The 16,327-nt window shown below is 44.7% G+C and overlaps 1 protein-coding gene and 1 pseudogene across 1 annotated transcript in view; one reads left to right on the plus strand and one right to left on the minus strand.

Annotated features, from left to right (window-relative positions):
* Positions 1-1,044: 1,044 nt before the first annotated feature.
* On the minus strand, positions 1,045-6,501 carry LOC141476805 (uncharacterized; annotated as a pseudogene).
* A 5,916-nt stretch (positions 6,502-12,417) lies between these two features.
* The window catches only part of LOC141476718 (rapamycin-insensitive companion of mTOR-like), a 141,137-nt gene continuing 137,227 nt past the window's right edge, over positions 12,418-16,327 (plus strand). Inside the window, exons 1-2 of the mRNA XM_074165523.1 lie at positions 12,418-12,483; positions 12,654-12,701. Coding sequence (XP_074021624.1) covers positions 12,435-12,483; positions 12,654-12,701 — 97 coding nt within the window. The 5' untranslated portion in view covers positions 12,418-12,434. The remainder of the gene's footprint in view (positions 12,484-12,653; positions 12,702-16,327) is intronic.

The raw sequence follows: 16,327 nt of genomic DNA on the forward strand, positions 1-16,327 counted from the left end.
AAGAGGATGTTTTTCTAACCGCATGCGGCATTGGCCACAAGCTGAGATACAAGTCTGGCAATTTTCTTGGGTGACTGGCCAACCTCTTGTTTGAGCTTCTCGATACAGATCTTTAGCCCCCATGTGCCCCCTTTTCACATGTAACCACTCCAAGAGGCGTTCCCAATTCTCCCCTATTGGTTTGTTTTGTAAGGGGGCGAGTCGGGCCAGCTCATTGGCTTTGTTGTTCCACCGGCTAGACGAAGTTTCGTCAGCCTGGTGGGAGGCAACCCATGCCACTGCAAAGTTCCCTTGTTCAGCAATAGCTAGAATATCTTGTCACTTTTCCTTTTGCCACACGGGTATTCTATTAACTTCCCACCCATTCTGTTCCCAAAATGGGAGCCACTCAGTGCACCCTTTAAAGACAGCGAAAGAATCAGTGTAGATATAGACAGGAGAGGTAGATTGAGCCTCGTGCTGAAAAACACTCCACACAGCCACTAATTCTCCTACTTGAGCACTTCTGAGAAGGCACACTGCCTTCTCCTTCAGTAACTATTTTCTGGTCGGTCTTTATCTGTAATGCAACTGCACGGTATTTCCAGATTTTGCCTTCTCGCTTAGCAGAGGCATCTGTAAGCGAGACATTTTGCAACTGTTCTGAGAATGGGGGGGCTACCTGCACAACAGGAGGGGGTGTATTGTCCTCCCAATCTGGGATTACGTCCTCTTGAATAACTAAGCTTTTGGTAGCGCCTTCAGACACCTTAATAATGTCACAATAATGTTCTATTTGTGCATACCATTTCCATACCGAAGCTTTCTGCGCCACCCCGTCGGGGGGGGTGTTCCAGCTAGAACAGCATTGATTACCTTGAAAGGGCCTCTAAGCACGATCGGCTGTTGGCGGATGGTATGCTCTGCTTCTCACAAGTCCAAGCTAACTACAAACAGTCCTTTTTCCCATGCTGTGTACTGTTTCTCAGCATCCTTGAAGCTGCGGGAGTAAAACCCAATAGGACGAGGGGGGCCTTCAGGGCCTTTTTGCCAAAAGTGCATTGATCACCCTGACTGAGCAAATCCCCACTCAATTTGCACAGGGTCTGTGGGATGTATAGGGCCAAGAGCCTGGTGATTCGCTGCTTCAAATACTAAAAGCTGCAAAGCTTCTTCATGAACAGGGGTCCAGTCCCAAGACACACCTTTTTGCAGTAAATCATACAAAGGTCTGGCAATGATAGAAAAGTCTGGGATATGTTTTCTCCAAAACACAAGCAATCCTAATGCATGCTGCAACTCTTTCTTTGATTCAGGCATTTTTACCTGGTCTAGTGTGGTAAGGGTGTCTTTAGGAATGCATATCATCCCTCCTTTCCACCAGATTCCTAAGAATTTAACTTCATTGGAGGGGGTTTGAACCTTTTCAGGTGGAATCTTTAATCCTAAACTCTCCAGATGGACAATAATGCCATTTTGTGTTTTCTGAACCTTTTCTATCTGATTTCCTCCTATTAGCACATCATCTATGTATTGGTAAATTCTGACTCCTCCTGGTGGGATTAGTTCTAATTCTTTTGCTAAAGCATGGTGGGCTAATGTGGGAGAATGCTTGTACCCTTGAGGGAGCCATGTGAAAGTATACTGCTGCCCTTCCCAGGTAAAAGCAAAACGATCCTGGTCCTCAGGTTGCAAAGGGACCATAAAAAACATATCCTTAACGTCAATAGTTGCCATAATAGGGTGAGCTTGCTCCTGGATAGTAGCTATGAGATCAGCTATGTTTGGCACCACAGCTGTTAATGGACCAGTATTTGCATTTAATCTTCGATAATCTACAGTCAATCTCCATTTGCCATTTGTCTTTTGGACTGGCCATACCGGGGAATTAAAAGGGGAGTGAGTAGGAACTACAACTCCTTGTTCCTTTAAGTCACTGGGGCTATTCCCTTCCTGCCCCAAGAGGTAAAGAGTAGGGTTTGATGTTTGTTATTTTTGAAGGGGGAAGTAGTGGAGCAGTTTGTAAAAGTCGCACCTCTACGGCACCGAAAGACCAGCTCCCTCCCTCTGTGTCTGTCCACTTTCTACCTTTCAAGACATCCAACCCTAAGAGACTAAGTGGGAACAGCCCGACAACCACTGATGTTAGAATGGTTGTTTCCTCTCCCGGCAGTCGCAAGTTAACCGTGGCTAACGATTGTGCTTGTACATTGCCGAATGCATCAGTTACAAATAACCTTCGCTTCGACACTGACACGCCACTACAGGATGCATCCTCGGTTTTTAAGGCTGAAATTTGAGCTCCAGTATCTACCAAAAACGTTATTGGGATTTGCTTTGGTCCTACAAAACAGGTAATCATAAGATCGCCTCGCTGATTCATAGTGAGCTGTCTAACATGCACCCATCCTCTGCCCCCCCTGCCCACCATCGGAAAGCGAAGGAACTAGTTTCCTGCCGATTCAGATTCGTGTTGGAGAGATCAAAAAGGGGGGGCAGCGGAGCACTCGGGATAGAATCGTCTGGTGTTTTTGTCCAGCTTGAAATTACATTTTGGGGAACCACAGGTTTCTCGGGCCACCCCTTAACCAGTTTTTCTAGCATGTCAGTCGGTAACCCATCCATCAGATCCCGGGGAATGCTTTTCCGCCATCCCATAGTCCACAACACATTTTCATTTCACCTGTTTGGTATGTCCCTCCCCCCAGTGGCTTGGTGAGGGATTTTTTTTTCTCTTGGTCTGGCTGCAAGAGAGTTTCTAACTCCATCCATCTTAACCCTTTCAAGTCTGGTTTGGCAGAGGGGGCACTAACAGGACCATATTTTCGCCCATAGTTAATTAATTCTTAGGCAACTTCTCCCCATGTCCATGCCCTTTGGTTTGGATTTCTATGATCGGGGGGTACTATTCCTTCCCCTTCCACGGCTGCAGCAACTCTCTCTAATGCTCTAATGGTTCCTTGCAGCTGTATACCGGTTGGCTTCAAAGATTCAGGAAGTCCCCTTATTCGTTCGGGGTCTACTGGCAGCATCATGGGGGATTTTTGTCGGGGTCTGAGCTCATGGTTGTGTACCATTTGCAGGCAAGCCGCTTTCTGAACACTTTCCACTAACTGATTGACTGACCCAGTGATGGCAAGGGGGTCTCCTTGTTTTAAAGGATTGAGACCTCCAGCCCAATAGGCTGCCCTCTGGGATAGGGACCAGGGAGCCTGGTGATTGCTGGTAGTTAAAAACACTCCAGGGCCCCAATATCCTTCAGCTTCCTGTTCACTTAACAGTATCTGATCCCCACCCGACAACAACATTCTCCACACATACTCTGTCTCTGACTCCCTAGGAGTATGGCTAAATTCTTTCTTTAGTTTAGCTAATTCCACAGCGGTGTAAGGCACTTCCTTAATGGTAATTTGTGGGGGAATATTTTGATCATCATCAAACTCATACTCCGTTTTGACAAGAGGCCTGAGCGAACAAGGAGGGTCTGTTGCCTCATCCAATTTAGCTTTTGCTTCGCCTAATTCTGTGCTAGGGTATAAGGGATTTCTTCTGCTCCCGTCCGCAAGGATTTGTTCTTTAAGGGCGGACTGTGAAAAACTCGCTTGAGCTCACTCTTGATCTAACTGCCCCTTTAACTCCTCCACTTGTCCTTGCAAAGATTGTACCAGGGTCTGCAGAGACTGTATAATTTGAGACTTGGCACTGCATCGCTGATCCTGAGCTTCTACGTCTGCAACTAGGCTAGCGCCCAGGAGGGTGCATATAATAGATTTCCGTTTTCCAAACCGCATCCATTTGTAAGGCACTAATTTGATCGGTGACACTCAGCAAATTATGCCAACTATCTTGTGCCCAATTGCTACCTGATACTGAAGGGCGCACATTATGTTTTTCCAAAAGATTATACAATACATCTCACCCCGAAGGGGGTAAGAGGCTCTCACTCATATTTTCTCAACCTCAAATCTGGTTCTCAACAATAAAGATCGGGTTCACAACTAAGGTCGGGGGCAGTCACTCAGGGAGGTCGCACGTAACACACTAACCAATTCAACACAGATTCCTACCCCCTTACATCCCCGAGAGGCACACACGTATGTTCACAAATCACTAACAGTCAATAAACACAAATTCAAACACAAATTCCTAATGTTCACAAATACTTCAGCACTTCTCCAATACACACAATAAGCAAATAGTAAAAACAGCACTCGCAATCCCTGGAATCCTGTCTATGATGCCAGTAACATCACAGAATCACAGAATCTTCATGGTTGGAAGGGATCTTTGAGATCATCGAGTCCAACCATACACACACAAAAAAAACCCCCAACAATCTCGGGCACTAGAGCATGCCCTGAAGTGCCATGTCTACACGTTTCTTAAATACCTCCAGGGATGGCGACTCCAGTGCCTGACCACCCTCTCAGTAAAGTAATTCTTCCTAATATCTAATCTAATCCTCCCCTGCCGCAACTTCAGACCATTTCCTCTGGTCCTGCCATTATTCCCTTGGGAGAAGAGGCCAACACCCACCTCTCTACAACCTTCTTTCAGGTAGTTGTAGAGGGCAATGAGGTCCCCCCTCAGCCTCCTCTTCTCCAAACTAAACATGCCCAGTTCCCTCAGCCTCATATGACTTATTCTCTAGACCCCTCACCAGCTTGGTGGCTCTCCTCTGAACATGCTCCAGCACTTCAATGTCCTTCCTGTAGTGAGGGGCCCAGAACTGAACACAGTACTCGAGGTGAGGCCTCACCAGGGCTGAGTACAGGGGGACGATCACCTCCCTACTCCTGCTGGCCACGCTATTCCTGATACAGGCCAGGATGCTGTTGGCCTTCTTGGCCACCTGGGCACACTGCTGGCTCATGTTAAGCTGGCTGTCCACCAATACCCCCAGGTCCTTTTCTGCTGGGCAGCTTTCCAGCCACTCTTCCCCAAGCCTGTAGCATTGCCTGGGGTTGTTGTGACCGAAATGCAGGACCCGACACTTGGCCTTATTAAACCTCATCCCATTGGCCTTGGCCCATTGATCCAACATGTCCAGATCCCTCTGCAGAGCCTGCCGACCCTCAAGCAGATCAACACTCCCACCTAGTTTGGTGTCATCTGCAAACTTACTGAGGGTGCACTCAATCCCCTCATCCAGATCATCAATAAAGATATTAAACAAGACTGGCCCCAAAACTTGAGCCCTGAGGGACACCACTGGTGACCGGCCGCCAACTGGATTTCACCCCATTAATCACAACTCTCTGGGCATGGCCATCCAGCCAGTTTTTTACCCAGTGAAGAGTACACTTGTCTATGCCATGATTCGCCAGCTTCTCCAGGAGAACGCTGTGGGGGATGGTGTCAAAGGCCTTACCAAAGTCCAGGTAGACAATGTCCACAGCCTTCCCCGCATCGAGAAGGCGGGTCACATGGTCATAGAAAGAGATCAAGTTGGTTAAGCAGGACCTCCCTTTCATAAACCCATGCTGGCTGGCCCTGATCCCTCGGCTGCCCTGCACTTGCTGTGAGAGCTCACTCAAGATGATCGTCTCCATGATCTTTCCTGGTACCGAGGTCAGGCTGACAGGCCTATAGTTTCCCAGATCCTCCTTCTGGCCCTTCCTGTAGATGGGTGTCACATTGGCCACCCTCCAGTCATCTGGTACCTCTCCTGTTGACCAGGATTGTTGATAGATAATGGAGAGAGGCTTGGTGAGCTCTCCCGCCAGCTCTCTGAGTACCCTTGGGTGAATCCCATCCGGCCCCATGGACTTATGGGTGTCCAGGTGCATAAGCAAATCATTAACTACTTCCTCCTGGATTACGGGGGGGGTGTTCTGCTCTCCATCCTTATCTTCCAGCCCAGGAGGCTGTACACCCTGGGGGTAGCTGGTCCGTCTATTGAAGATGGAGGCAAAGAAGGCATTAAGTATCTCAGCCTTCTCCTCGTCCTTGGTCGCAATGTTTCCCCCCGCATCCAGTAAGGGATGGAGATTCTCCCTGACTCTCTTTTTGTTGTCCCTTATATTAATGGCCAGGTTGAGTTCCAGCTGGGCTTTTGCCTTCCTAATTTTTTCTCTGTATAACCTAACAAGATCTCTGTACTCCAATGTTAGGTCCCAGTCTGATTTTTGGTCCGGGAGGGGGTTCATAATGATTCCGAGGGTGCAATTAAGACACAAACAAGGTCAGATACCATTCACTATACCTTTACTATTGTTACCTAAAAAGGATGCTAGTTGGCGATAGAGAAAAGGCAGAGGTATAGGAAAGGAGGAAAAGAGAAGCAGAAGCAGTATTATGGAGCACAGCAAGAGTATATCACCATCACGGTTGGTCCACACGACGGCTCCACGATCCTCTGGAATTCAACAGTGTTCCGTTGATCCGCAATTCTCAGACCTTCGCAATGGTGAGGGGTCCCAATTGCAGTGGGGTACAACAGTAATTTATAGTTCCTGTTGACTTGTAGTTTGACTAATCAATGTGGCAGGTACCTGTGCTCATCCAATCATTGTCAGACATGATCGCGGCACGAGCCCCCCTCGCCTCTGCCTCATAAGCAGTGCTGGGCCTTGCAAGGCAGGCAAGTTTTTGGGGTAAACAGGGTACAGTTGTTTTGAGAACCAAGGACATACATCCTTTGTTATCACGTACACTGGCGACAGAAATCTTATGGCAAGCGAGCTTTGAGACATCTTGTCTTTCTGTTGGTTTCTCACATCCAGTTTCTCACATCCATCCCCTCCTCATCTCCCCTGCCTGTCCTTCCTGAAGAGCCTGTATCCTTCCATTCCAATACTCCTGTCATAGGAGCCATCCCACCATGTCTCCATGATGCCAATAAGATCATAGCCTTGCAGGCGTTCACATGTCTCTAACTCCTCCTGTTTATTCCCCATGCTATGTGCATTTGCATCGAGGCACTTAAGTTGGGCCCCCGATGAAGCTGACTTACTGACTGAAGTGGCTGCAGTTCCTTTGTGCTGCACTCCAGGTGCTCTCCTGCTGACCTGTGATCCTTCTCCAGGCTCTGGGCATCTATTGCTGGCACTGGCATCAAACAGGTAGGAGAGGGATGGATTGAGGTTCCCCTCCCCCGGCAACTCTAGTTTAAAGCCCTCTTTACAAGCTTGGCAAGCCTATGACCGAAGATGCTCTTCCCCTTCTCTGACAGATGGGCCCCATCAGGCCCCAGTAGACGTTGTTTCTCAAAGTGAGTCCCATGGCCTAAGTAGCTGAACCCCTGGCTGTGGCACCAGTCCTGTAACCATTTCTTGACTTGACAGATTCAACTGGCCATTTCAAACCTTTTCCCTTTGATTGAGAGGATTGATGAAAAAACTACCTGTGGATGGGAAACTATGTTTATTTTCTTCCTTGTTGCATAGGCACAGAAATATTGCTTAAACTTAAAATGTTCACTGTTAGGCAGAAAGGAAGTATGCAAAATGTCAACACAAACATGAATGAAATGTGAATTAGATGAATATCAAGGGTTTTAAGAAACACTCTATAATTTGTGTTACTTCAGTAACATCACCAAATCCTACAGCTCAAGCATCACGAGACAGATAAAGAAGAGAAAAAATCAGCACTATTGGGTTTTTTTTTTGTGCCTTTTAATTCTTTTTTTTCCTGATTCCTGATTTTCAAGTTCTTAGCAGGAAAAGCTGCCTGCTCCTTCATTTGCATGTGCGTACACTTCAGATGGAAAATGCACACAAAACATAGACACAGAATCCAGGGCTCCTGTCCCCTTTTCTTACTGACAGAAAAGACACTGTGCCAAGCTCTCTTCCCTTCTCCTGCATCTCAGCTTCTTTCATGTTCTCCTGCCCTGGACGATACCATCACATGCTTTCCAGCTCACACAAGTAAGCCCAGTTTCTTATTCTGTATTGATCCAAATACATCCTTATTTTTTTGTTGTTAATGCCTCCTTTCACTGCCTGAGATGTTCCCTGTACTCCTCTACTTGCTTTCTCGATTACTTCCTGTTCCCTATAATTATTCCTCTTTTCCTTGATCTTCTGACCATGGTGATCTGTCCTTTGTTTTTCTGCTTCCTTGTTCCTTTCTCTTTTCATACTTTTAAACTGTACTCCTACTTCTGCATTCCTGCCCCGGCACTTTTACTTTTATCTCATTTTTAAAGCTGCTCTGTTTAAATGCCCATTTTTTTTTGCAAGGTTCCTAACCAGCAGAGGTTTTATGACTCACTCAACCACTGAGAAGACTTACTATTCTTGTATTTTGCATTCTATGCTGTTTGTCCCATAGCATTTAAATTAGGCCAAAACATACCTTCCTTCTGCCCTCAGTATTTGGTGGAGATTTTTTCAGTACTTAAGTTGGGATGCTATACGTAAGTAAATCTTACTACCACCAGCTTAAATTAAATAACAAATAAAAAATCTTTTCTATCTCATCCCTTTTTCTACTCCTTTGCGTACTGCCAGGAATGTTCATAGCAAGCTACTTGCTACTGGCCGTGTAAGAGACTGAAGCCTGTTCTAATGATATCCACTGAGCATCTCAGAAATTTGCTATTAAAATGTTAGCAAGCCATTGTCAGCCAGTGCCCAAAGAAAACGCTAATGGGCTTCTTCAGTTTCAAAATAAAGGACCATGAAGACTTAAAAAAGTTTCTGCTGCCATAAGGATTTTGAATCAGATGATGATAAATTATCCTTATATATAGCTTCAGCCCTCTTACTGGAATTTATTTGGACTGAAATACTTAACAGCTGTGGTTTTTTTAAAGAGTTTTTTTTTTTTCTCAGGTCTAATTAATATGCTAACCATATGCAGAATCAACTCCTGTTGCTTTTCACAGCTTCAATAGGATTATGCAGTGCAGAATGCTGTGAAAAATCTTACATGAATGGGTGCTTAAATGTGAGGTTGCACTAATTAACAATCTAGTTAAGACAAAAATAATAAATCAAAGAGGCTGCCTTACGCTGGATAAACTGTAATTTGTGACATAGACAGGCCATCAGACCAGTGAAGAAGTTAATTTTCTTTTGGTATTGATTCCCCCCCTCCAAATGGACAAAATAGCTTCCCCCCCCATCATTTCTCCCCTCCTGCATATTCAGGAGCAATAGTGGCGGATGAAAATCTGCAGAAAATTTGATAGGTAAGGAACCTTCAACATTTTTTATTTAAACTTTTGTGATTCTTTGCCCAAATTTAATGAGAGAACAAAACAGGGGAAAAGCTCCAAAAACAGATCCCAAAATGTCCTTTACTCTCACAGGGTGAGGAGGACTCATACCAGTCATGACATTTTAAGGGCCATCATTTTGTGGCATGCTTTGTTTTTTTCTTTTGTGGGGAGCTCTCACAAATCTAAGTGGTAGTTAAGGCTAAATGCATAAATGCTCTAAACAAAGAGCTTAAAAATCTAATGCTGGGGTTTTTTTTGTGGCAAATATTAACTACACTCCAGAGTATCTTCAGTGCAGCCTTGTGGGCTACCACTTATAAATGACATTATTGCAATATGTTGTGTGTCATTATCAGAGACAAACTCAATTTTGTAATTTTGACTGCATAATTCAAATATAACTGGGGAAAAAAAATAAAAAGAAAGAGAAAACTGGAGCCCAGTGAGTTAAGTGAAATATTATGATTATTAAAGGGTGTCTGCAAGAACAAAGTGGCAAAAGAGTACGCTATAGTTTAAATATTACTCCTTTCTTATTATCCCTTGTTGGAAGATGTTATGGTTCTTTTAAAATACATTGTGTCTGTCTGACTTTGTATCTATAAGGGAAGAAATAAGTGCTGTATGCCACTAGCATTTAGTATGAGGTCCAAAGCATTTTATATAGAATTGCCTAGGTTGGAAGGGACTTCTCAGATCACGGAGTCCAACCATCAACCTAACTCTGGCAAAAACCATCACTAAACCATATTGCTAAGCACTACATCTACCCATCTTTTAAATACCTTCAGGGATGACGATTCCACCACTTCCCTGGGCAGCCTGTTCCAATGCTTGATAACCCTTTCAGTGTAAAAAATTTTCCTAATATCTAATCTAAACTTCCCCTGGCGCAACTTGAGGCCGTTTCCTCTTGTCCTATCGCTCGTTACTTGGGAGAAGAGATCGACCCCCACCTCGCTACAACCTCCTTTGAGGTAGTTGTAGAGAGCAATAAGGTCCCCCCTCAGCCTCCTTTTCTCCAGGCTAAACAACCCCAGTTCCCTCAGCCGCTCCTCATAAGACTTGTTCTCCAGACCCCTCACCAGCTTTATTGCCCTTCTCTGGACCCGCTCCAGCACCTCAATGTCTTTCTTGTAGTGAGGGGCCCAAAACTGGACACACTACTCGAGGTGGGGTCTCACCAGTGCCGAGTACAGGGGGACAATCACTTCCCTAGCCCTACTCACCACTCTACTCCTGATACAGGCCAGGATGCTACATGCAGATTACAGGTTCAAATCCAATTCAGAAGTTTAATAGTGGGCCAATGCTTATTGGTGCTTCAAAGCTTATTTGAAATTAATTAGTCACAGTAGAATTTTTAGTAAACAGGATACAACATTACTACCAGAAGCAGTGCTTAATTTGGCATTTTCAGGAAGTCAAGGGTTTCCTGGACATAAAATTTTAAAGGGTAGCCCTGAGGCATATTGATGAAATAATTTAAGGAAGTTTGATACACTTTGGTCCTGTGTTATGGATGGATGAGATATTATTTAGACTTTTTCATTTTGAAAACATGAAGTTCTTCAAGAACATTAGTTTCTTAATTAATAAGCAAAAATTGAAATAGGAAAGCTGTTGAAAATGGTATTTTAATCTAAATATACTTGGCATAATCCTATTACAACAAGAGTCTTATATGCGTGTCAATGAACTGATATGCCAGAAAGTTAAAAGTGATACTACCACTGTTTTTCTACTCTGGCTCTATAAATATTTTTACTCTCCTAAATCAGTATTAACATTTTAGAAGTGCAACCAATCAGTGTAAAAGCTAATTTACAATTTTTCAGGTGAAACTTAATATTCATGAATACTTAATAAAACCAGATTTTTATGACTAATGCAGGATCTGAATTGAAGACTACCCTTAGAGAGGAGGGAAAGCTAAGTGGAAAATGATGGACTACGAAACAGGAAAACAATTACCTGACCTTGCGAAGCTATTTTTTATATGGCTGGCTACTTCTGTGCTTCAATTTGATTATTGTTTGATGGTTTTGGTCCTGAGAATTTGGGAAGTCTAGGTGACAGAACTTGTCTTGGCTATGGCTGTCTGAAGCTTCAGGACATGATGTAAGGTATATCTGCTTATTTAAACTTTTGCCTAAAAAGGACAAGAGCAAGTATATGCAAATATACTGTTTCTTATAGTGGAACTTCTTTTTGAGTTAATTTTTTTATACATACACTGATTTTATTAGGTAAGTTTAACAAACGTTAAGGTAAGAAATAGATCAACACTTGAGCCTGCAGAGACCTACTGACTAAATCAAGAAAGCAATGAAAAGATATTTTTTTCCTTTTTCTAATTACTTCACATATTAAGAAGTGGAATACTGAAAACATCCAGTATATAATGTCAGTGGTCATGCTGCATCCACTTGAATTATCATCTCATCACAAGGCAAGTGCAGTATAAAAAAGGAAAAGTAATCGGGAAAATTTCATTAAAAAACCAAAACAAAGAGAAACTTCATTGACAGACCAAAAATCTTTAGATGTGGTGATAGAACAGTTATGTAGGAAGTCAGTTCCCAGCAACGCAAGCTCTTCAGGAAAATAAAGCATTTTGCCACGTTTTCTGGCGGAGCGTATGCCTGCGACCGAAGCCGGCGCACCAGTGGGGACGGAAGAGAAGCCCCCTCGGATGCCCCTTCGCCCCTGCCGGCCCTCCACCCTCCTCCCCCCTCGATTCTGGCCTCTTGGGGCAGAGCTACCGGAGGCGCCTGCGGAAAGATACTACCATGCCGAAGCCTCACAGCGAACCCTAGCGGCGAACGCGGCTCTGAGGACATCGGTGCTTCTCCCTAGGTCACGCTTCCGGCGCCTCTGCGAGGCAGGGTAGGCGTTTAGGTGTCGGGTGCCCACCCTGCCTCGCAGAGGCGCCGGAAGCGTGACCCAGGTGTTGTGCCCAGGCAGACAGAATCCTGCAGCACCGTCCAGGAAGCCTGAGGAGCAGTAGCCCTTACCCGCTCTCTGGTACTTGAGGAGGCCGCCGCCTGCACCCCGCGCCGAGTGGCCCCAGGACTACAGGGTACTACTTCAATACAGAAGAGGAGCCGCGGCCAAGCAGGGCCTCTCAGAGATAACAACGACCGTCTCGCTTCGGCCGTCCCCGCACTCCTCCTACTGACGGTGTGGCTACAAGGCGGGGGAGAGGGTGCCGGCTGTGGCTCTGCGGACTTCTCGCGAGAGTGGGTGAGGTTTCCGGTGTTGTGACTGTGGTGCCGTAAACATGGCGGTGAGTCTTCGTGCCCGCTCGTTGAGGCATATCCGTATCCGAGGTAAGGGGCTTGGGCAGGCCGTTGCGGTAGGCTGCCTTCTCCGCCCTCTCCCGGCGGCTCTCGCTCTGCGCTGGTACTCAGCTATCCCCTCTGCTCCCTCTTCTTCTCCTCCGTTCTCTGGCTTCTTCCTCCCCGCCAGCCTAACGTACGTCTCTCCCTCATCCCCGCAGGTCGGAACGATAGCGGTGAGGAGAACGTCCCCCTTGATCTCAGCCGAGGTACGGCCCAGTGGGGTGGGGTTCACTGCCTGCCCCTTGCTGTGCGCCTGCCGAGAGGGGTGCCGCCGCCGGCGGCGAGCGGCCTGGTGCCCTCCGGCGGCACGGGGGGAAGGGGGGGCAAGATGGAGTGGGGGTCGCCGGGTGCCGGTGCCCAGCCCGACGTCCTATAGTGAGTGGGCCTGCCTGTAGGTGGAAGTCTCTTCCTAGGCCCCTGTGGCTGTGCTGAGGCCACAGGGGAGGGGAGCCCCTGCGCGTGGGCAGAGGCTCCTCGGCCGCTTCTGGGATTGTTTTCGAAGGGGGTCGTTGTTTGTAGACGGGGCTGTTTATAGTGTCGGGCCCGCGGTGGGGCTGCCCGCGCCGTGCCTGTCGGCCTTGCCGCCGGGCCTCCCTCCGGCCGGGGCTCCACTAGATGTCTCAGGACCGAGCACCTCGGCGGTGGCTGCTGGTCCTGCCTCAATCCCTTGTCGTATATCCCTACTTGTCCTAGGCAGGCTGGCCGTGGTGCTTGCTGTGAGCCCCGAAGGTATTCATCTCCTGTTTACTTGTTAAGTCGCTCCAGAATGCACTCCACTGCTCTCAGATATATGGGGGAGTATAAGAGATGATGATCTCCAAGAGATGAATAAAATGCAGAAAACAAACTGGCCCACTAGCAGCGATGATCTTCCCTGGGGCAGAAGATCTTGATCTGTTGGAGGGAATAACTGTTTTGCTGCTATCCTGAATAGATCCGTTCTATGAGGAAGTAGGCAGGGAAATGACAGAATCAACGAGATAAAAGTGGACTGTGAAATGTAAAGGAAGTACAAATATTGGCAGCTTCAATAAAGTTTTCAGCTTAGTATAAGGCTTTATCAACAATTCCACCTCTAATTTTTTTTCCTCAGTATGATCTGTTTTTTAGAATTCTTTTATTAAGCAGTTTTTCCATGGGCTGAAAGTTATTTCTGCATATGCATATCATATTTACAAATGTATTTTAGCTCCTGGGAAATCTGTGAGGGTTTTTCAGTTTAAAGCGACAGGCTCTTATGACTCCTCCCACCCTATCTCCGAATGGACATGATTGCTTTAGTGAGACACTGTCTTTAGAATTCAAACAAGTGGAACTTTTTTCAACAAAATGGGGGACAAAGGCCTTAACAGTTCAAACACAACACAATTATTACTGTAAGCAGTGCTATCTGTTTATGAAATTTACAGAATCAGGATTTTAATGAATGGGTTTAGTAATTTTTATGTTGTGTAGCATACTGAATTGTTTTGATGTGAAAGGACAATACATAAAATTTAAATGCTGGAGCAATTCCAATTTAGTGATGGCTAGCTGATCTAGCATTCTCTGTGTGCTTTTTGTTTGCTCTTTTTTCTTCTTCTCTTGTAGTTTGAGGGGTGCCCATATTTTCCCAGAAAACACCATGTTGTTCACTTACGTATTTTTACCATGGCTGGTATAGTAGGTTTTACTCTTTGGAGCTTTTTGGTGCTCTTCATTTTTAAAAATGATATATAATAATGTTTATGAAAGGCGTTTTATATGATGGTGCATTTTGTGTGTGTATGAACACTGTATGTACAAGATTAGCCTGATAAAGTCTGTGGTTTGCTGTTTCTGTTCTTTGCTGTTTGTTGTTTGTTTATTTTGTTGTTTTTTTAACTTCTGGTCACTCATCCCTGGCTGTACCCCATCTCTTATTCTGATAAATCTTCTTTTGGGACAATGATTTTCTTAACTTTTTCCTAGAAAATCAATTTGCTGAAAGTATGATCAACTCTGGAAAAATTGTCCCCAGCACAAATATGGTTGGGCATAATGTTGGTATAGCAAAAAAAAAAACCACCTGTGCTGATACAGGTTAGACTGGTTGGTTTTGTCTACTTAAGGTCATATATTGTGTCTTCTGTTGATTGTAAAATTGCAATTAATAATTGGGATTCAGAGTACTCAGGTTTTGCATTATATTACCTGCTCAGAATAGAACAGAAAAGGAAAAGGAGAACAGACTCACCACCAGTGCAACTCCCATTGCAGTCACCTGGAAGGAATTGGCAATGGGATGAGGCAGACTGGTTTAGTTAGACTACTGAAATCAAGCTCATAATTTCTTAAGGCCAGAAAGGACAATTGGCATTATCCACCAGATTATTGCATTCGGTAGGAATTCTTGCATTGAGTCCATCATGGTTGTGTATGTAACCATGCTTACAAGTATTATATGCTTTTAGCATAATTTATCTTCATCTCTGATTGTTTTACAGGGATTCCAAGCTGAATTACAGAAGTTTATATACCTCCCAAAGCTCTGGGCACTGTAAAAGGCTTGTGTAATCCACACTTCGTTTGCTGCTAAATTCTTTGCTCATCTCTGTAACTAAATCTACTTACAAACTGATTTTGAAAATTTGTTACTGTTTCAGTATCGCCTTATCCTGTTGGGTGACCAACACCCCTTTCTTTGTTGGAGTTTCAGCTGTTGCCTTTGGGCTGTGAAGGCCCAAATAGTTTGGAACTTGCCTAGTTGAAAGCAGTGTCTTACAGTGCCTTATCTGTAGTCAGGCTCCTTTTAGATGTCCTTCCTTAAAGGGATTCCTGTAGCTCTGAGTCTGCAATGGCTATTAGGAATTTTTCAGTTTGTTCGTTTATTGAAGCTTTGGAGAAATACAAGGGTGCCAACTGCTGATGATCGAGCGCTGTTCATGTCTGTATGTCTTCATTTCCTCCTTTTTGAGGGTAATGGGTACACTTCAGTTAGTCTTCACTTTCAAATATTATACTCTAATTATTTCCAACATTGTTACTTTCATTTATTATTAATAAATGTGCATTATGAGATACTACTTTCATTTAGCAGCTTTTATTGTATGGCTGATTCCTATATTTTGTAAATGTTGAGTCTTCAAGCTATAGCATGAGACAAATATGAATAAAGTAGCTTGGAAAACTGGCTTGTTTTTTTCTCCCCAAAAGCAAGTTTCACTTAGTGTTATCTGAAAAAAAAATAAAATACCCTTTTCCTTTTTTTCCTCCCTCCTCCATAACTTCCTTCTATCATGTAGGTAAAACTAAATACAAAAGTTTCATTTAACTTAACAGGATCTGAACCGTATTGCTTTTCTTACTGTGTTCACATCACTTTAAACCATGTTGTATTTGATTCTGTGTGCCCATGTGGCAAATCATAATGCACTGTATGCAGGGCAAATGTCTCAGGATGCTATTTGCAGTTTACAGCCCACAAAAATGTTGGGTGCTTTTAAGGGTTATTTGTGGGACAGTTAAAGGCGGCTGGATTAATTTTGTTTCCAAATTCAGCTTGAGATTTTATGACCGTGCCATTTCCAGCTTCCTTCATCAGTATGGAAGAAGCAGGGAGGGATGCTGCACACTTGTCTGATACTGAGAGCTCAAGTAGTGGGGGAAGAAAAAAATCTCAATTGGAGTCCTTGCAGCAAGGTTGGGAACTGATGCAGTGATAGTAGCCGATAAATACTTTCTTGGTGGCTCAAAGGCAGTTCTTCCACACTAATGGCAAGACTGTTATGGAAAGTCTTTAAGTTCTTCTTTGTGTACTCTTGCAATATGTGGTCTGGCTTGAAAATACGGAGAAATGGGGCTCTACCGCACA

Source organism: Numenius arquata, chromosome W, assembly GCF_964106895.1.
Source record: "Numenius arquata chromosome W, bNumArq3.hap1.1, whole genome shotgun sequence".
NCBI classification, from domain to species: domain Eukaryota; kingdom Metazoa; phylum Chordata; class Aves; order Charadriiformes; family Scolopacidae; genus Numenius; species Numenius arquata.